The sequence below is a fragment of the Rhinichthys klamathensis genome, unplaced genomic scaffold (genome assembly GCF_029890125.1).
Source record: "Rhinichthys klamathensis goyatoka isolate OS25496 unplaced genomic scaffold, OSU_Roscu_1.1 h1tg000310l_1, whole genome shotgun sequence".
In the NCBI taxonomy this organism is placed as follows: domain Eukaryota; kingdom Metazoa; phylum Chordata; class Actinopteri; order Cypriniformes; family Leuciscidae; genus Rhinichthys; species Rhinichthys klamathensis.
This window is the reverse complement of record NW_026606828.1, coordinates 718,490-741,073: the sequence shown is the minus strand read 5'-3', so window position 1 is coordinate 741,073 and position 22,584 is coordinate 718,490. Positions and strand designations below refer to the sequence as shown.

General features: G+C 38.2%; 1 protein-coding gene across 2 annotated transcripts; it reads right to left on the bottom strand.

The window, feature by feature from the left end:
* Positions 1-7,194: 7,194 nt before the first annotated feature.
* On the bottom strand, positions 7,195-22,104 carry api5 (apoptosis inhibitor 5). Of its 2 annotated transcripts, none has more exons than XM_056271008.1 (14): positions 21,796-22,104; positions 20,144-20,305; positions 19,956-20,049; positions 19,750-19,815; positions 19,442-19,593; positions 18,665-18,892; positions 18,173-18,277; positions 17,905-17,994; positions 17,599-17,777; positions 10,865-10,958; positions 7,957-8,013; positions 7,773-7,864; positions 7,540-7,682; positions 7,195-7,456 (listed from the first exon to the last, which is right to left on the bottom strand). In XM_056271008.1, exons 1-14 carry the CDS (start codon positions 21,865-21,867, stop codon positions 7,377-7,379), a joined length of 1,614 nt encoding a protein of 537 aa, XP_056126983.1. In that variant the 5' UTR covers positions 21,868-22,104; the 3' UTR covers positions 7,195-7,376. The 2 variants fall into 2 exon arrangements, with proteins under 2 accessions (XP_056126983.1, XP_056126984.1); XM_056271009.1 differs by having other exon boundaries at positions 18,686-18,892.
* Between the last annotated feature and the right edge of the window lie 480 nt (positions 22,105-22,584).

Genomic DNA, 22,584 nt, shown 5'->3' with positions numbered 1-22,584 from the left:
TCCCACTTCACAATCCCTGGCAATCCATGGCTGCTGATTACAACCGTCCCTGATGTGCTCGCAGACAGCCTAAAGCTAATGAAAATGTCTCGAAGCAAGCGAAAACGGGCTTAATAGGTGAGAGACGTAAAGTGTCCACTTTGCAAGTGACCACAGCTCCGGTTTTCGAGAGCGAAACCACTCCTTGCAGTCGCCTGGCGTCGTGGAAAAACTCACTTGCCAATGGATTCCGTGGCAGACACGCACCAGTAGCCTATATATGATGTTCAAGCATGTTAGTTGTCCCATTGGATGATTTGCACATGTTCTGTGTACATTGTTTAGGGAGATCACTAAGGGAGACGTGTGTAAAAAGTTGGGGTTGCTATAGGGTGGCACACGAGGAGTGCAATATTGGGGTCTAATAATATTTTCGATTTCAGCTTTAAGTCAATGCAATGTTACAAACGACCGTGCAACCCTGACAGAAAGACTATGACTCCTAAACCTGTCGAATTGCAAAGCACACCACTTAAAGTGAACGTGCAGAACACAAAGTAATTTTACCAGTGCGGTATAAACATACGGGAGGGGAATCAGACCATCTTGCCGCTTGGTGTCGCCAAACTCCATTCAAGAGCTGCTAAAACTAGTGGTAGTTCACTTTAAAACTGCTTTAAAAATCGCATTAAAATAGTTATTCGCTTTTGTGTGGTTATTTATTAAATTACTAGTTTAATTAACAAAATCAAATCGCTAAAGGCACGCGAAATCGATGGTTTTGCGACTCGGCCGTCGCTGTCTGTGGTGCTGAAACGATCGCATCAAGCTTTCTCAACAGACACGAACTTATAATAGACTACATTGCATGCACCTCAAGGTTGTTTATATTATATTAAACGCATGAAAACGGCACGACCCTTACCATTTCATCGCCCTGCCATGTTAGCTACAAGTGTATGAATGAATAGAAGCTCCTATTCATAAAACAGTGCGACGTCCTGATCCTACCTTCGCGACACACGGGATGTTCCGGAGTGTCGTCGGACTCCTGCTGCTAAAATTGGAGAATCGTGAATGAGCGGGCGGTGACGAGTTGTGTGTGGTGGGAACCGAAAATAGGTAAATATTTAGATCAAGGGCATAAATATAACATTTGTCATCATGCTTTCCTTAAAATAAATCTGTACTGCAAAGAGTGACATAAGTGGCGGCTTTGATCTGACAATGAAGCTGGACGTTTGCACCCTCCGCTAAATCTAAAAATACCTCGATTTCGGCTGTGTGGGCTTGATCTCGCTCAGAGCTTCTACTCATTGAACCCACCTTGCCAAATTTGACAGGGACAGCAGTCTCGAGTCTGTGGCTCCAAGAGTGAAAATAACAAACCTGCAAAAAATAGCAACAATTCAGGCGTTTTTTTTAAAATGTATATAATTATTTCATATATAATTAAATCTAATATATCATTTTATGATTATACAATTTAAATATACATTCATCAACAAATTGTAAATAAAATAAAAGACTAAAATAATAAGAAAAAACTGATCTGATTGGCAGCTGCCAGTCAATAGCAATTTGAGCACTTTAGAAAGTGCCACCAGTGGTGGTAATAAAAGTCTTGAGTGAAATTAAACTTTCAGCCTTAGCATTCACCCTTATATGCAAGATTTAACGGGGTTTCTCTTGCCGACCCAGAAACACCATGGTTTCTATAAGTGCATAGCACAAAATGCCAATAATTAACAGAATGTTGTGTTGAATGATCATAATTATGAACGTCAAGTTTTGCTTTGCTCAAATGTTTAATGTGATCTTTGACCATCGGTATCCTTGCATTTACCTGACCAAATATGAATGATTCAGTATTTACGGAGTCCAGAATTAAACTGGATGGACAAGGTCAGAAACAATACTCAGTGGCGTTTAAACGATGATCAATTGGTACGAAGGGGCCCAGAGTGTGCCAAGAAAATATCCATTACACCATTACACCACCAGCAGCCTGAACCTTTGATACAAGGCAGGATGGATATATGCTTTCATGTTGTTTACGCCAAATTCTGACCCTACCATCTGAATGTAGCAGCAGAAATCGAGACTCATCGGACGTTTTTCCAATCCTCTATTGTCCAATTTTGGTGAGCCCGTGTGAATTGTAGCCTCAGTTTCTGACAGGAAACAGGTGTCACCGGTGTGTCAATCCGCTTCAAGGTTCGACGTGTTGTGCTCAGAGATGCTCTTCTGCAGACCTCGGTTGTAACCAGTGGTTATTTGAGTTACTGTTGCCTTTCTATCAGCTCTAACCAGTCTGGTCATTCTCCTCTGACCTCTGGCATCAACAAGGCATTTTCGCCCACAGAACTGCCGCTCACTGGATATTTCCTCTTTTTCGGGCCATTCCCCTAGAGATGGTTGTGTGTGAAAATCCCAGTAGATCAGCAGTTTCTGAAATACTGGCAACAACAACCATGCCACATTCAAAGTCACTTAAATCACCTTTCTTCCCCATTGTGCTGCTCAGTTTGAACTTCACCAGATCTTGGCCATGCATGCCTAAATGCGTTGAGCTGCTGCCATGTGATTGGCTGATTAGATATTTGCGTTAGCGAGCGGTTGAACAGGTGTACCTAACAAAGTGGCCGGGTGAGTGTATATGCTGGGATGAACGCATCTCATCAATCTTTATTGTTGACAGACAAGTGCTCACATAGGAAGTCTTGGCCATAATCGTCCTCCAAGTCCCATTAATAACATAATCCAAAATATTTGCTTTGGCCTTTCGTCACATGTTTCTTTTTCCTTTGTTTGATGTCCCCACCCATCCCTATCTCCTCGGTTTGGTTCCACTACGACCAGAGACATGGATGTTCTAGGAAACAGACACTGCTCCCGGTGGTTTCTATTGGAGAGTTGAGAGGGGAATCAGAATTGATGAGGGTTTGTTTGAATTTCAAGCTCAGATTAAGAATCTCCGCCCTTATAGCCCTTTCTCTCTGTTTATTTTTCCATCTCTCCTGCCTAAATGATGTCAATGGAAGCCGAGCTATAGAGCTATTTATAGAATCTCCCCCCTCCCATCAGAATCACATGGTTCAGAGCCGAGGCACAATGACTACCTCAAGAGAAGAGTCTGCATGAATAGAGACGGTGAATATTTATGAACGGGCAAGCTGTCACATTATGTCCCTCCTGCGTAACATGTTAAGAATGTCATGTGCACGTTCTCACCATCCATAAAGTAAGCCGTCATTCATTTATTCATTAATTCATGCATTAACCCCTCTAGTAATCTATTAATTCATTCAAGAGTTAGTTGGGACCTGGACTTCCCAGATGCATTACAACATCAAATGGCAGAAGAACAATCAACAAACTAACTTGTGCATCCAAAACCCCGAGGGTCCAGCCTTGTTTGCTTCTCTCAGCTGCTGCTCGCATGATCATTCACGTTTCATCCAGCCCCTTGTCTCCATTCACATACATAGGCCTATTACATAACAAGAGAGAAAGGTATTAAAATGCATTTACGGTCAACATAACTTAGACCGGTGATTTGTGCAGGGTGAAGCGACATTGATGAGCAACAAGCCATCAGAGCAAGCAAAAGGCACATATTGATCTATGTTTCTACGGTTATAAGTTATTGAAGACATGTCGCATAGTCTATTTATAGCAGTATGTGTACAGCCACACGTGTGGAAAGCACTTCTTTCGGGTTCCTTTTTGACATGTTAACACTCACTGGTTGCTATATTTAGTAAGCCTGGCAGTGCTGTTACTATTCCAGGCATTGTACATGAGGGGGCGGATGGTTCTCTTTCATGAAAAAGAAGATAGCGTTCCTTTTCTTGCAGTTCTTCAGCCATACTTCTGTCGCGTGTGTTTGCAGGGTGCGACAACTCGTTTCCAACTTCCACTGCAGAACACTGGGAACAAATGAATATGTATGGCATTTAGTTAAATGCATCATAAAAAAATAAAAATAAAAAAAAGTATAGGGATGGATGGGCATCGTTAAGAAATGAACGATTCTGGTTATGATTCCGATTCACACTCGGATTTGTTTACTGTTCGGTTAACGGTCCTACTTTTGAAGCAGAGACAGAAAGGAGGAACATTTTGAGAAAAAAAAGCTATTTTTATTGCGTTTACTCACCCGTGTGTTCTGTTGCCCGATGATGAGATTATTTCGGATTTCAGAATTTTCAGAACAGACGTAAGAAAACCAGAAAGAAATTCTTGCAAAAGCTGCATTGACTTTTAAGAGGCGGCACAAATACAAACTATTAATTGGTTCTCAACATACAGCATGTTAAATAAAAAATGTGAACATGTAAAACATATTTCATTCATCTTTTGGAAATACCATACAACAGAACTGTTTAAAGTAGCTAGGCCTATATGATCAACTTTATGAACAACTGAACGACAAACACCCCTTTTCGTAAGGGTGTTTATCAGTCAAATTCACAGTAGCCTACTCATAAAAGAGTACACAAAAAGTAACCGGACGAGCTTCTTCTTCCGGCGAGATTCTGAAGTGTGCAAACAATGGATGTCCGATGAGGCCACAGGAAAAGATTTATGAGTGACAGTGAAGCAACACAACTGACGGTGGTAGGTCACATGACAATGACATCATGGCGAATATATAGTAGCATAACGTTACGTCCAGTTTTTACATTCATCCTACACACATTCTTCATACTATATAACATATTTCATTAGCGGGCGTGAAGCAATTACGTTTTAAAAATAAGTAGTGCTACCTATTCAAGAGAGTAGGCCTATGCGATTTCGGACGCAGCCAACGACACAATGATGGACACGGACACCATCATATTCGCACAAATCTCGCCGGAAGTAGTAGCTCATTTGGATACTTTTCGTCTAAGTACTGTTTGTATGAATTCGGACATACTAACGTTACTAGGCTCACATACTGTTTTTCGCCTACTATATTAACTACTTATAGAAGTAGGGATATTCGGACGCAGCGCGAGGATCCTAGTAGCCTACGCTGTTTACATTTACCGGAACTACAACGTCACGAAAATCAGTTGGTTTAGTTCCAGTTCTTTCTTATATAAGTTTTTAAAACACAACATCAGTGAACCTTGTGAAACCTCAGGTGACCTGTTAGGTAAGGGCATATGGTGTAAAGTGGCACATTTAATGCGTTGATTAGTCGACTTGTGGTGGTTTTCCACCCCATCCAATACAGCCAGTGCTGCCCCACCTGCTCACTGCAGTATCATGAACATTTTGTTTGATATCGTACGCTTGTTGTGCCAGCCTATTTGCCCACTTCATGATTGGTCCATCGATTTATCACGTCTTACAAAAATAGCCGATCACTACCAGACGCCTAATGTTGCATCCCATCTATGTTGGCGAGCTCGATTTTAATCGTTCCTTTAATCGGTCTTGTTAAACGACAAAGGCAAAGCACGTCTTTAACACGATCAGAATCATAAAGAGGTTTCTTATTCAGTCACTTCATCTCTTGCAGTGAGCGCGTGAGATGGCGCGTGAGGAGCTGAAGAGCTAGTGAGTGATTTGGGAAATACCTAGTCACGAGCGCGCCACGCTGTGTTTGAGTGGTCTGATAGCGCCACCTGGCGGTCAAGGGCTGAACTGTTGGAGCTTGGCGGACACAACTCGACAGATTTAACCCTCACAATCCAGTTTTGTTTGCTATACATTTCACATGACGCAGTTATGACATCCATTAATCATGTGAACTAATTTTCACATTTAGGTAGCTGTTTTATATTAAAATAAAGTTGCCTTTATGTGGTTTCTATGTAGGCCCACTTGTTTTTATTTTAAGTTAATGATATTGTCTATCCTTAAACTCTACACATACCACTAAATTTAACCATCTCACAAACCTTAGCATTTTTAGATTTTACACATTACTTTTCACTGACATAAGAGTATAATTTTATCTCAATTGTGAGATGAATGAATCCTATGCATATTGGTGTTAACTACAATATGCACAACACACAAAAAAACGATGGTATTAGGCATTGGATTAAAATCTGTGATTATATATATATATAAAGTATATATAAATTGTTAAACTGTTAAAACTCCCTCTCTAATATCTTAAATCGACCTTTTGAATGTAATGTGATTTTTTCTGTTCTAACCTGTAAACGTAGATGGCCATCTAGTGGTGTGATTCTTCCAGACTAACTACAGTTATGACCTGTGGTTAAATTGTGTAATATTCCTTAAATTCAAAGATTGCTAAGCTGAAAACACATGAAATATGGAGATTGCAACACACATAGACCAGTATGTATTACAGACATTAAACTCTGTAAGCCTAGATATGCTGTAGCTCAAACAATACAGTGCAATACCAAGAACATGTAATCCAAGTCCCTTTAGACTGATCTGCCAAATGCATAAATGTAAATAATACATTTAGGAGCAGTTTATCTCTTAAGCACATGAAAGTTGGTAGAGAATATGTGCATCCAAGATTAATGGCACCTTCGGACGAAATATGTCCCCCAATATTTATAAATGAACCTGCGAGAATCTGTTGAAAAATGCAAAAAGATTTTTAATGTGGGTGAAAAAACTAGTTTGAAATGAAAACGACCAGCTGCGATACATAAATGTCTGATCTGCTTAAATCAAAAACATTCAATATCTTCTACAATCTAAGCATGCACAATTTTTTAAAATTGAAAGTGAACTCTACGCAAGCAATATTCGAAAACGTTTGGTTGCTTAAATTATTTGTGTAATAGATTGACAAGACTAGGTATTCCTACTCTAAAAGGACAAGTTCCATGAAATATTTTACTTCTCTCTTGGGGAGGGGAATCTATATTTTAACTCAATATAATTAAGTTAACAAACAAACATCAGGTCACATGAGGCGTCATACAAACTTAAATATTTATGTCTTGAAAAAAAGAAAGATAGCATAAGATTTGACCCACACAAGTTTATGATAAAATTCAGAAGGATATTATTTTTACGTCTTACAAATTTGTGATTTTTGAACCAACAAAAGCTCGGAAAAATTAAAAAGTTAAAAAAAGATACAAAGGATGCATGTCACCATACAAAAACACTTAAAAATCAAATACACCTTGGCAGTCTTTTGCTCCACAATGATGATCCAGAAAGAAAAACAATCCACACATTTGTAACCAAAGGGATAACCACTGAAAAGAAGCTGTGTATGGATTTTCAAAAACACACCCAAGAAAAAAAAATAAAAAAACAATGTGGAGAGGAACAGAATGGATGGAGGTCTGTGAGACGCTGGAAGGGCGAGCGGGGAGAAACAGTGTCAACACAGCAGAGATATTGTTGTGTTGTGGTAATGCAGTTGCATGGGTATAGAAACATATGCAGTCCTCTTAATAAATCCGGCCTCGGCTTCTGTTCCCTCTTCCTCCGAAGCCCCGGCCTCTGCCGCCCCTGAAGCCTCCTCGTTGTTCTGAGGGCACAGATGACATCAGAGATCAGTTATACACACACACACACACAGTACTACTGCATAGGATTTGATTAGACACTCACCATATGTGAAGTTCCCAATGCTGGCACTGTATTTCCCGCTGGGCGGATTGTATATTTGCCGGGCGTCCCTCCTGGGCAAAGTTGTGGGAAGCTTCTTTGTTGTCGCTGTTGTCCCCATGTCTTCTCCAGAGTGCCTCTTCTGGCTGTAGGATATACAGAGATCATGGCAAAAACTTTAATAAGCAGACTAAACATGGTGATGTCTGGATGCCAAAGTTGATCCGTGAACGTACCCAATTGCCGCTGCCGCCCCCTCGCTCTTCTGCACCGGTTTCCAGGACAGAGTGACTGTGCTTTTATAGGATGGAGGGTTATGAAACAGATCCTAGTGAAGATAAGAGAAAACAAATAAGATCTTATGTTCAAAATTCTATATAAAAACGGCAAAGAAACGCAATAAGAATAATTCAATGTTACCTTGATTAAAACATTTATGTTGTTGGTGATCTTCAAAGCCACAACTTTGATTTTATTCTGTGAAGGAAAAACAAAAGAAGCAATTGAAAGTTATCATTTAGAGCTGCACAATTCTGGATAAATTGAGAATCATGATTTTTTTTTTTTTTCAAACAGAGATCCCAATTCTCCCACGATTCTGAACAGACAAACCAAACAAAACATGTAATTTACTAGAGCAGGGTTTCTGCAGGGTTTAGTCAGTCGAATTTAAGACTTAAGACCTTTTTATGACCATTATGATTTAAATTTATGACCTACACGAATTACGAAAAATAACTTCCTTTCAAAAGTTTTTTTTAATTGACTTTCAAAAAAAGTACTAAGTTTCATTATTTAAAGGTTCCATTTTCTTAAGAGTAACAAACTGAAGGCTCCCTTTTGCTAAATATCAACAACACAGGAACAACACTTAACAATATCACGATAATATATCAGTCAATATCGATAATTATCACGATAAATGTAAAATCTTTATTTCTTTCAAGTTTAAAGGCAGATTTTTGCTCCTAAAGTGAAAGTTGTAGAAACCAGAGCGTTACTTGTGGTTTTAAACTACTCTTTATTGTCAGAACATATCATGACAAAGTCAAACACGAGAACATTTCACAAATATGTAGGTAGAACATTCAAACATTTGTCATTTTTCCTTAACAAAATTAATATCTTTATTGGAAAATGTATTTCTTAGTTTCTGCATGTGCTAATGGGGGATATTGTTTCAAGTCTTGAATAAGGTTTGTGTTGCCTGAATTTGATGGCACGTATCTTCATGAAATGTATGAAAAACAGTATAGCCTAAATACTGTATTTATATTCATTAGTCATTTAATACATTGTCTAGATTAATAATATAATACAATTCAATATGTATATCCCACATTTCATGGTGCAGTTAATATACTAGGCTAACGTTACAGTAAATCCATGGTAAATGATGGGAATTTGTAGATGGAAAAGCTTTCTGACTGTATCGTTGCGCAGTGTTTCTCCTGTTCGTCAGCGCGGTTTCATCTGCCTTTAAACTGGTTTAAATCACTGAGACATTTGTGTTCTTCGCTGAACTCAAGCGCTTCGCACTGGATCTAGTGACCGAGGCCGATCAGAGTAAACGCGTCTGCTGCTCTAGTGAGCTCGCGCTGCCGTTTGGACTTTGAGCCGAGCGGATACACAGTCCGTGAGGCGCGCGCGGTTCAAATGAGTTTCGTTCCGCTTTTGGCGCATAAACATTATAGAACATTTATCGAACTCTTGATATCGTTTTATAAAGAAAAAATGATATCCCGATAATGAATGAATGAATGAGCATATCAATTTAAGACGTGGCTAAATGTAATTTATGACCTTGTATGGAAAATCCGGACGTTTTTATGACCTTTTTATGGCCTAAAATTCTTATTATTAAATTTAAGACGTTTTATGACTCGGCGGAAACCCTGTAGAGATTCTGACAAATTTTTTATTGCTGCAGTCTATTTCAAATAATTAATCTGTATGATTCAATGACAAACACAGGATAGTCAAGTGTTGCCACCTGGTGTATCAATTCAAGTGTATCAATTCTTCCAGTTATATGTATATTTTTTTAGTTGACCTAGTTGAACACCTAGTTGAATAAACGCCTCTTAAAATGAGCATGCGCAGGATGATTTCAAAATCTGGACATTTTCAGAGACAGGAGAAGAGATATTCTGATGATTACTGTGTACAGGATTTTTCAAACTCAACTCTTTACTACAAATAAAACCTGGTTATAGTTCAACGATGGTAACCACAAATCAACCATGGTTTTCCTAACCATAGCATTTGTAGTAAAACTGTAATACAAACGGTAATTAATCCACAAAACAAAAAACAAAACATGGTTAATACATTTTTCTATAATAAAACCATGATAAACTTTCGTAAGGGTGTTTATCAGTCAAATTCAGTTAAACATGTAAATTCAACATTTATGAAATATGATCAGTAGGAGAAAAACACTGTTAATGAGAAGACGAGCACTGGATTGCGTCAGGTTAGTTTGGAAATAAATCTATTTATTATTCAGAATGCACATTTAAAAAGGAAATATATTTATAGGAGGAACATTTCAGCTGGTTGAAGATTTAATGTAAACATCCTTAGTTTCAAAATGCGTAATTCTACTACACACGAATGTACTCCCACTTATTATTTTAAAAGAAGAGCCTTTATCCCATCGTATCAGTCTCACCCATGCTTTCCTCAACTCTTTTTGTGTCAGGAAATCGTGAAAACTGATGTAAGGGTGTCTGTTTAAAATTAGAGCAGTAACACCAGCTAGAGGATTCAGGCATTAGTTTTGATTGCGTTGCGATAGTACCGGAAGAAGCGATACACTGCTTCGCTTACTGGAAATAGGAAGTGTGATAAAGGTCTATTTGAAAGCGCCCTGTTACTTTCAAAAGTAAAAAAAGAATTGCTCTATTTTGATCGCTACTGCAGACATCAGTGTTAAACTATAAACTTTTATTCCAGTATTTCTGTGATATGAATATTTGTAACAAAAATAACGAAACTATGTGGTTGGAAACACTAAATTTGTTTCATACCTATACATGACAACTGCTCTCTCTGGTCAGCGGCAGTGTGAATGCAGATTTGAATGTTCAGGCGTGGTTTTGTCAAAGGTTTAATAGACACAGAGATCGCAGCCTTTAAACGGTTAATCGTGCAGCTCTATTCTCATGTGACTTCTTTCACTGTATTTTCCCAGTTTCTTTAAAACAACTTGGATTTGCCAAGTAGAATTTAATTTCTGCAGTGGTTTTATAAATCCTATGAAGCTTTAAATTATTTCTATTACTTTTACAGACCAAAGATCACTGCAAAAAGTGTGATGATATACCTCCTCTGTCTTCAGTGCATCTCCAGTCTTGCCTTGCAAAGCAACACGCAGTTGTCGAATATATACTTGCAGCCCCCGTGCAAAGTACTGTAACCTGTGAAATAAACAAAATAAATAATTAAATGCACTGTTGACCTGCCCTTCACAAAGAAGGTATATAATCAGGAGTGCACAAAACTGGTGCGCATGCGTGGTAAAAATAAGCGACGCGCATCAGAAAGCGTGGAGGGAAGCACTTGAGTACCAACATTTTTGGGGACAGGGACTAGTTTACTTACTGGAGTACGATTTTTCTCCATCTCTGGTCAGATAGCAATCATGATGATAAATATGTTTATTAATTATTAGGGGTCCACGGTTCGGCACGCATGTGATTCGTGGATTAACTGCCCAGTTTAACCATCATAGAGTGAAAGTTTATCATTTTGACGTGTTTTGTCTTGCCAATTTACACATTCAAATGATTTTAAACGCGGAAAAAGAGTCGAAAGAGGGAGGAGCGAAACGACAGCGCTTGAACACCGAAATTGATTCGTCTTTACTTGCGCTTGAACCGACACACACACAAAATGTCAAAATACCTGTCTCGTCAAGTATTCTCTCCGTTATGTCATAAGTGAAGAGTTGAGAAAGAAACCGGATGTGTGTCAGTATATTCGGTCCCTGCATGCGATCTTAAAGTGACAGCAGCCTAATATTCCTGCTGTTGTCTGTGTCATTAAAGGGGGGGTGAAATGCTATTTCATGCATAGTGAGTTTTTTACACTGTTAAAGAGTTGGATTCCCATGCTAAACATGGACAAAGTTTCGAAAATTAAGTTGTACGTTTGAGTATTTCTGTTCTCAAAATACTCCTTCCTGGTTGTCACAAGTTTCGGAAAGTTTTTTTCGAGTATGGGCGCGTATGACGTCAGATGCGCCGGAATTTCCTTATACGGTCCTAAGGGCACTTCTCTCGGAAGGTCGTGCGCGCAGCTGTAGAGCAATAGCCGTAACCTATGCCCATCAAAGCGCTGTGCATCGACTGCGCTCGAATATGTCACCAAAGAAGTGTGTTTTCAGTTGCCAATGCCAAGGCAAGACAACACTGCACAGATTCCCAAAGAATCAAGCGTTAAAGGGTTAGTTCACCCAAAAATGAAAATTCTGTCAGTAATTACTCACCCTCATGTTGTTCCAACCCCGTAAGACCTTCGTTCATCTTCGGAACACGAATTAAGATATTTTTGATTAAATCTGAGAGCTGGATCACTCTCCTCCATACTAGTCCATAGGCTTCTTCAGGGATTGAACTTGCCGGCCTCGAAAAGTTATTAAAGACATCGTTAAAATAGTCCAAGTGACTACAGTGGCTCAATCTTAAGTTTATCAAGCGACGAGAATACTTTTTGTGCGCAAAAACAAACAAAAATAACGACTTTATTTCCACTATTCATGTCCATTTCTTTGGGCCTCTAGTCAGTTTAACTAGTGTAATTGCGTAGAGCTACGTCACACGTAGGCTCACTATTGGCCGACGCTGGTCATGTGCATGATGCGTGTGACGTACAACAGAAGCTTACGCTATTACACTAGTGAACTGACTCGAGGCCCACAGAGAAGGAAATGAATAGTTGAAATAAAGTCGTTATTTTGGGGGGTTTTTGCGCACAAAAAGTATTCTCGTCGCTTGATAAACTTAAGATTGAGCCACTGTAGTCACTTGGACTATTTTAACGATGTCTTTAATAACTTTTCGAGGCCGGCAAGTTCAATCCCTGAAGAAGCCTATGGACTAGTATGGAGGAGTGATCCAGCTCTCAGATTTCATTAAAAATATCTTCATTTGTGTTCTGAATATGAAAGAAAGTCTTATGGGTTTGGAAGGACATGAAGGTGAGTAAATACTGACAGAATTTTCATTTTTGGGTGAACTAACCCTTTAAGGGACCAGTGGATGGAGTTTGTTTTTCCAGAACATCAACACAGTTGTGCAAGTGTTCTTGTTTGTTCCATGCATTTCGAGGATGATTTTTTTATAAACAAGGCCCAGTTCGAAGCCGGATTTGCTAATCGTTAAGTTCTCAAGGATGGTCCGGAGCAGTCCCAACACTAAAGGTTAACGGTCTTGCATTGGAACCGCAGGCGGTGAGTAGAACTGCTTCAAATATCTGTGTGTCTATCGGCGTGTAACTTAAGCACAGCTAGTAGGCTAAACAACACGATCACGAATAGTTAATGTATCTATGGAGCATGCGATGTATGTTGTGTTTGTTTAAATACATTTGTTTAGGTGGCTACTGTAGGTGTCTGTTTGTTTATTGTAAAACCAAATCATGTCTTCATAAACCACGAGTAGACACACAAATTAGGGATCGACCGATATGGATTTTTTAGTGCCGATACCGATACCGATTTTTTTCCCATCAGCCTTAGCCGATGACCGATACGGGCTGCCGATTTTCTTGAACCGATATTTGGAGCCGATACATTTTGCTCCCTCAATTTACATCATAAAAATGACATGATGTTAACAAATGTTACAGGTCTCAATTTAATAAAAGTAACATTTATTTAACGTAAAAAAATCAATATTTAACAAATAGTAAAAACATGTGAGGTAGAACAAGAACAAGTAGATAAACAATATTTAACAAATATTAAAAACATGAGGTAGAACAAAAAAAAGTTCACTGCTGAAAATAAATATTTAAGCATAAATAAAATAATTGCACTATTGCACACAGTAGCAACCAGCATAATAAAGTGCACACTGTACTTCATTTTAAAAGTAACAAACTATTTACTGCCATGGTTTAAATTTTTCTACATAAAATAAAATGAGCATGTCTAATATCACTGCGATGGCGAGGGAGACACACACCACACGCGTCCAAACCTCAGCCAGGTGGTCGCTGAATAAATCTCCCACAAAAAGCACGGAACAACGTTGGTATTACTTAATCCTATGACCTGTGTTCGTAACAGCTACCGTACGCATACTAGGGCTGTCAAAATTGCTCAAATGGCGTTTGTATATTCCCTCTAAAAAAACATTTGAACATATCGTCGTGCATTTGGTCAATGACGCGCATTACGTCAATAACAGGACAAATTAATACAAAGAGACATAACTACTAGTATTAAGCAGCTTATTTGAGTTTAAACATATTTGACAACGTATTACTACAAAAAAACGATTAAATCAACTAATGGCCAAGACCGCAGAGCTCACTCTGGCTCGCCCGGACTCGCAGTCTCTCTCTCTCTCTCTCTCTCTCTCTCTCTCTCTTAAATGAACAACAAACAAATGTTGAGTGCTGATCAAGAGTTTTGTGCAAGCAATTTAAGGTATATAGCAGGCTTCATTCAGTGATTGAAACAAATACATTAATTGAAGTTTCACAGTACATAGAACCGACACTGAGCGCTCCGAGCGAGCTGTGCTGTGGTAACGTTAGTCTGCTACCGCGGGCGTGTTTTTCCACATTCGAATATTAATTTTCACCTTCAAAATTCAGTTTTTTTTAAACTATTCGAATATATATTCGTATTTAGAATATTCATTGACAGCCCTAATGCATACTGAACGGATAGCCTACAGCTATTTGCAGCTCCCTAAATACAATGGCAAGCAAGCAGTTTTATAGACGAGTCATTCGCGTTTTCCATTTGGACCCACAAACTTGCTTAGCTATATAGTTGCAACCACATAACAGTTATAGAGCAACGTGTTTCCATTTTCAAAGTGTTTGACAATATTTCAGCAGTCAAACAGTTAAAAGATGCTTTGAAAGTTTAAAAGTTACCGTTATCTTGAAGCGCAGGTTGCACTCTGCTAGTGGGGGAGGGACAGTGCAGGGTCTGCACGTGAACTGCAGCGTCTCCAGCAGCACAGAGCTGCCTGTGGACGCCTGTCTATAAATAATGCCGGGAAAAAACTATCGGCGAACGCAGCAGCCGCGTATCGGCCGATTCCGATACACGTAAAAACCGCAAATATCGGCCCGATATATCGGCCGGCCGATATATCGGTCGATCACTAACACAAATGTTCTAAAACTTCGCGCGCTCGTGATTATTTAGCTCCACCCACACGGCATGCCTCCACCCGCTCAGCTTTTTCCGGAAAGACTCGGTACAGCCTATCTTTCTTTTATAAATATAATAAAACTAAAGACTTTTTGGAGATATGATGGATGCAATATTACTCTATAGGTACTCAAGATTAACATGAGATTGACGGAAACTGAGTGTTTCACCCCCCTTTAAAGTTAATAAAATAAAATAAAACATGATCATTCTCATCTACCATGTTGGAGAGAAAAGAAGATATCGAGGAGAGCAGTCAGTGATGACGACAGCTTGTAGGATAAGTGTGCCGTGTAAAGTGTGAATATCAAGCAGCGTCTCCAGGTGCTCCCTTGAGAACCAGACCAAAAAGGTTGTGCACCCCTGTATATAATTTAGTTGTTTAATAAAAAACAATAGCCAAATAATGGGGTCAGTAACTTTTTATATATTTTTTAAAATTAGTCTCTTCTGCTCAATAAGGCTGAATTTAAAAAAAAAAAAAAAAAAAAAAAAAAAAAAAAAACAGTAATACTGTGAAATGTTACAATTTAAAACCAACGATTTTCTATATGAATATATTTTAAAATGTAATTTATTCCTGTGATGGTAGCAGCATTAGTCTAGTCTTCAGTGTCACAGGATACTTCAGAAATCATTCTAAAATGCTTATTTGCTGCCAGTGGCGTAGGAACCGGGGGGGACGGGGGGGACATGTCCCCCTCAATATTGAAAAATGCTGCATGTGTCCCACCCAAAAATTAGCCTATACTGCAGGGACAAAAACTGTACATTTTGAACTTTTATTTTAAAAGTGCGACAAAGAAGATATTCGGTTTTGCCAGCAAGTCAAACCTTCCCATGTTTGCTATGTTTGAATAATCACCATTCGCCAATCACCAGCTTCATATTCCTCACTCGGTGCATCTGATTGGTAGAGAGAAGTTAACATTACACTAGGAACATATTGACTAAATTACCGGTGCGCACCAGCATTGAACTGGAATAAGACTCGACTTTGTATGAGGTAAATTAGTCTCAGTCAAGCGGTTGAAATTAGCAAGCTTTTTAAAATTGAATTATGGATACGAGGCATATGACGATTAAAGATGCATAAAGATGTTTATTTTATTACATTTTGTTTACTTGCGGCAGTAAGTTTCTCCCGAATTTACCAAGAAGTTAGCATTCCAACGCGTAATGCCGAGTTCTGTCTGTTTACTGAAGTCAGTCATGACCGGTATCGCTGTAAAGCTCCGAGTCTCCTGCACAACGCTATGTAACCCAAATTTGGACATTTCCTTCCTATCAGTAACCAATCGTGAATGTCCAAAGGGGGATTTAAAGCTAATGACAAAATCTCATTGTCTACTGCTGGTTTCTGCTAACGTGATTCGCTCAGACGCATCACGTGGTGTACTCTGCCAATGTTAATTCATTGAGTTACTGCAGTTGTAGGCCTTAATATGCCTGCCATGTTATTAAATAATCAGTTTTCATGAGCTTGAAATAAATATTATATATTATTACTAATAAGGGCCTGAGCATTTATTTTGTTTTTGAGAAAAATTTTTCCAATAGAAATGTATTAAATTCCCCTATTTAAATCTTTAAATGCTGTTTTCTTAAAATGAGTTTTTTGTCATTCTCCAGTACAAACATCTCCGCCTATGTAGCATCCATGTACACCAAACTTTCCGTTTATACACTTAGCAGTATTCTGAAGATATTCTGAAGATATTTTCTGAGGGATTTGTTAATAAATCATTCCTGGCCTGATTTATGTGACATTTAAATACATTTTTTTTAAATAGCTTTTTTAAGGCTATGCACAGTATGTTTTGAATTCCTAGGTAATGGAAGCATTTATCCTGAAATCCCTCTGAAATTATTGTTTCATCTTGTGTGTAAAAAAAAAAAGCTAAAAGGTTAGCTCCTTGTTACTTATTATATCACATACCTACCTTAGAGACCCTGCCTGTTTCCAAAGCCGTATGTGACTACGTTGTATTTTTAATTGTTTTGGGGTTACAAATCAAATATTTGCCTTGTAAAGTGCCACTCTCCTTTCTTTTTTAGGAGGGGCTTGTACACTTTTATGTTTCCCAACTCCAATATTTGTCTAATAATAAACAGAATGGATGATTTATTTGCTGTTTGTGATTCCATACGTTGTACACGTCACCATACTGTATGTTACTATTAGTGGTGAGATGGACATGATTCATAGTGGCCAATATGTCCCCCCCAATGTCAAAGTCATTCCTACGCCCTTGTTTGCTGCTCAAAAAACATTTATAATTATTGAAAACAGTTGTGCTGAATCATGTTTGTGGAAACTGGATACATTTTTTCTCAGAAATCATTGATGACTGGAAAATTCAAAATAACAGCATTTCTTTGAAATAGAAATGTTTTTATTGTCAATTTTGATCAATTGAATGTGTCCTCACTGAACAGAAGTATTAATTTATTTGCGCAGTATTGTGTGTACATATTAAAAAAGCATTGTCTTTGCTGTAAGCATCGAAATTGGTATTAAGAATCATGAAACTTTGTATTGGTACTAATGATTTTTCTTCATACTGTAACAATTCTAGTAATGATGCAAATGTTTCAAGATTTAAAATGTTTTCAGTAGCAACACATCCGTTGTCTTTCTGCAGAATAATGTGAGATCTGACCTGATCTTGAAGTCCTTCAGCTTCTCTGCACTGATTTTGTCGATGAGGAAGTCAGGTAGCTTTTTGCCCAGTTGGTGGAAGCTAAAGAGCAGACACTCCACGTAGCTGAATTGTAGTTTGGGCTCTTCATTCGCAGCGTTCTCTCCATTCTCATCCTCTGGTGGCAGGGGCATGAACTCCTGAAGGCATTAGGGGACAGAGAAAGGGAACAAAAACACAGAATAAGAGGATGTTTGATGACAAAGAGGTTGAAGTGGAAAACTTTCAAAATTTCTCTGAATTCAGGAGTTTAATGTATGCCTTTACCAGTAGCTTCTCAAAAAGCATATTGAGGTTGACCTCCAGTTTGTCCATGTCCCCACAATACGGACTCATCTCTGCTAACAACTTTAGTACCTACAAAGCAAAAATATTTTCTTTTCAAGCATTTATTTCTAGCATTCTAAAAGCGTCTCATTTCCCCCCCCATGTAAAATCGCTTTCATATCCAAGCTTAATATACAGAGATTATATTTAGGGTTCAGACAATTTCTGACCAATGATCCTTCTGTGATTTCCATCATGTGATACACACCTCAAGCTGGATGTCCAGTTCGGCTACAGGGCTGGTGAGCAGACTGAGGTTGGGCAGAACAAATTCACAGAAGTATGTCACAAAGCGAGTAGAATGCACATTTTTCTGGAGGAGACAAGGACAAAAAACAAAAGTCAATAATTGTGATTTGCACCATTACTAGTGAAATATATTTGTGGAAGACATGACCAAAACAAACACACAAAAAAATTAATCAAAAAGTTTGAAAAGAATGGAAAACATTAACAATAAAGCTATAAAACAATAAAAACATTAATAAAAAAAATTAGTTTGGTGAAATATTGAGGCCACACCATTTTTTTTTTTAACAAAAAATGCCCCTCATTAGTTTCAGATGCTGGACAATTTATTCAGGCTTCTGAACTTTTGCCAGAAACTGACAAATTCAATAGCAGATTATTGGAAAAACAAAACTATATAGATTGATCACATCCACCACGGTGTGATGCATGAGATATTTGAAGTGCTGACCGTTGCTGTGGTTTCACTCACAGAAAAGAGTGGCAAGGCCTGGCGTGTGCACTGTAAGAGCCGGTCGACGCTGTCAGCATCTGCAGGGTTTAGCGCCTGCTCCAGGAAGGCCTGCTCCACCACCAGCTCCACCAGCTGCTGCCGCCCGCTCACGGTCTGCATGCTCTTCAGCCCGGACAGGATACGCATCAGAAGCACAAACTCCTCCCCCGTCACATCCTCTAGCACCTAAGACAATGAGAGAGAGACAGGTCAAGTGTGAGGACGATCCAAGGCCAAAATAAACTTTGTTCATCACATCAAACTCATGTGGTGCAACCAATTTGACCTTTCTTATGACAAGGCAAGGTTAGTTCAGGTTGTAAAATGGACTCTCCAAAAACGTAATTTTTCTGAATTTATAATTCATGATATTTGGTTAAAAATACGACATCTAAAATTATATTTTGAAACATACACTATTATCCATTTCAAATAAATAGATAATAATGAGAACTATTTGAGCACCAAATCATTGTATTGATATGATTTCTGAAGGATCATGTGACACTGAAGACTGGAGTAATGATCCTTTGCATCACAGGAATAAATTACATTTTACAATTATCCAAATAGAAAAGCAATTTTGACATTTCACAATTACTATATTTTTGATCAAATAAATGCAGCCTTGGACAGCAGAAGAGACTTCTTTTTAAAAAGTTACAAATCTTACAGACCCTAAACTTTTGAGTAATGTATGGGTGGAAAATAAAAATCTGAATGGAGTGCTGGTACCTTTTTTGTCTCTATGAAGATGTAATCCTCAACCTCCTTTGTCATTGTGTCATCTGGCATCATTTTCAATTTAGTAGAGAGAAACTTAATCGCTCTCTCTCGAACAATATCTTCTCCCTGCAGGATCTGACTGAACAAGCCTCCCAGAGTTCCTTTAAAGAAAGACATCAGGGTAAAAGAGGACAACAACTTCACCTTCAACATACGACTATTAGCCATGAAAGACAAATTACAAAAACAATCAGTATTTTATATGCAGAATTAACAGAAACCACATTCTACACAGAGAGCATAACGGAAATAGATACCTTTTGCGTCAATTTTGAATATGGAGATCAAAGCTGTGTTAACTTGATTGAATTCAGCAGAATCATCTAGAAGAGATGACAAGAAATGACTTGGATCAAACAGCTGGAAAAACAGTATGTCATTCAGATGCAATAGTTTATGCACAAATGCAAGTACTTTATCTAAAAACCATGTTCTTAGTAAATGTGAGATCTCTGTAGGCTACCTGTCTGCAACAGCTGTGTGAGGATGTCTGCGACTCTGGGTAAATTCTCTCCTGATGCGAAACGGGGGAGCTCTTTGATAGCCTGCCTTCGGATCTGTGATCAGAAAAGAACAGCCAACAATGTAGAGATGTGTTTTCTGATATCACCACCCACAACATGCAAATCCCTGACAAGATGATGTACTCACGGATACATCCTCATCCTCACACAGATCGAGTTGTGCATTGATGGCTGCATCGGCCAGCTCTGGAAAACTGCTGAAAAATTTAGGAATGAACTGTGCGGCCAGTCGCTTCTCCTTTGCACCTCCTTTAACGCCGTCCAGAATGACCTGATAAGCATCTTTGTGCTGAAAAACAATACATAAAAATAAGTGACATTTAATAATATTGATTTGAAATATGAATGATATCGGTAACACTTAATAAGGTGTTAACATGAGTTAATGCATAAAATAACAACGAGCAATATATTTTTACCTCTTTTATTAAAGGATCCTACAATGTGATAGTAAATGTTTAGATTAACATTAACATTAACTAAGATTAATAAATGCAGTATAAGTCCTGTACATTGTTAGTTGATGTTAACTAATGTTAACAAAGAGTTACCATGATAATTGAAAAAAATACTAGCAATGTTTTTTTTAATGTATTTTAAGTTTAATAGGCCTACATATTTTAATACATGAAGCATTGAGTTACAGTATGATTAATAATACACAACCGGTCAATAATTAAGTTTTTAATGTTTACTTTTTGAGAAAAGTCTTTCTTATAATATTTTAAATATCGAGTCGATTTAAAATATTTGTTTTATTAGAAATTAGTTTGAAATGTAATATATTGCTGAGATCCCAATAATATTTGCTGTGATGAACAATTATTATTAACTGAGCACCAATTAAAATCGATTTAGCTTTGCCATCTTATGAATAAATTACTTTTTAAATATATTAAAATAGAAAATTGTTATTTTAATTTGTGATAACATTTCACAATGTTATAGTTTTTACTGTAATTTCAATCAAATAAATGAAGCCTAGGTGAACAAGGATCAAATAAAATTATTTATTGTAAAATATATAAATAAATAACATATATTCATTCCGAAAATTAACCATGGTTTTATAGCAAAAGTGTAGTAACCATGTTTTTTGGGGGGTGGATTACCATTTGTGTAACCAGTTTTACGACAAATACCATGGTTTAACTAAGGTTAGCCTAGCATAATTTTTTAGTTTTTAGTTTTATTTGTAGTGAAACGATGGTTAATCTTCGTAAGGGATATACATTCGATATTTCAAACATTTGCCCATTTCATCAGATGTAATGCTCCCTGAATAAGGACAAATTTGAATTTTTTTCCCCAGAATAAGAACAAGATTTGCATTATGTAAATTCACTCATCCTCCCTCTTGAAAGCCTATCCTACGCTGTTAATTATTCATCAGTGTTACAGTGCGCTGCACAGCGGAAACCCGAATTCACAAACACGCTACGCTCACAGCGTAACGTTAGCAATAGCCTTCCTTCAACGCGATAGCTTTCTCCTCAACAAACCTCAAAGAAACCAAAGTATTTCATCGGTTGCATACAGAATGAAAACTTCGTGGATGCACAGCAACCCTAAATGCTCGCAGATGAACTTGATAGCTTATTTACTCAAAAACACACAAACAACTATCGTAAGCTATTAGGGATAATGAGCTAGTAGTCCGAGGAGGCCTCGCAGACACACCAGTCTTTAATATTTAACAAAAATCTCACTCAAACGGAATATCTAAAGAGTATTGTTGCTATATCGAGCGACAGCACAGATATACGAGGCTTTGTTTACCGTGCTGAGATCCTCTTTTGCGTCGGCGAGGATGCCGTAGTTACGGTAGAGATCCTCCACTGTCGCCGCCATCAGCGTGTCCGACTTCACCGCGGGGTTCAATGGATTTCGGCAGTTCTGCTGCTCTCTCTGTGATACTATCGCTGTATCTGCTCGAGATGTGCTCAAACGCGTCACGGTATGAAAGCACAGATGTGATGTGGGCTGTGAGTGTGCTGTTGTTTTCACAGTAAACGTTGCTCTCGCGTGCAGTTCGACAGCTTGGGTTTGTTGCTCTGTGCGTGCGGCGGCGGGATGAACGTCACTTCCGGGCTTTTGGGACGTGTTTGAGAGCGCCATCTGCTGGATTGGGTGTCTGATGCCACAACCATAGATACTATGGAAGTCATGTCAATGTCAAGGGGGAACATCAACTGTTTGGTTACCCATATTCTTCAAAAATATCTTCTTTTGTATTCAGCAGAAGAAATAAATTCATACAAGTGTGAGTATGATCACAGAATTTTCATTTTAGGGTAAACTATCCCTTTAACATTCATACTATTGTCTAGCCCCATTGTACTCATTCTCTATGTGAAGTGCTAAATCTTTTTTTTTTTTTAAACAAATAGTGCTAAATTTGATCATGTTAGTATTGTCATGTGAGCTATAGGCTATAGTGTGAGTTGTCATTTCTCTGCCTTTCCCATTGTCTATGGATAGTAAAGTGGGTTACGCTTTACTTCACAGTACAGATCTGTGTATTCAGACACGAGGTGGGTGTCTGAGGCAAATTCTTGTCTCAAAGCA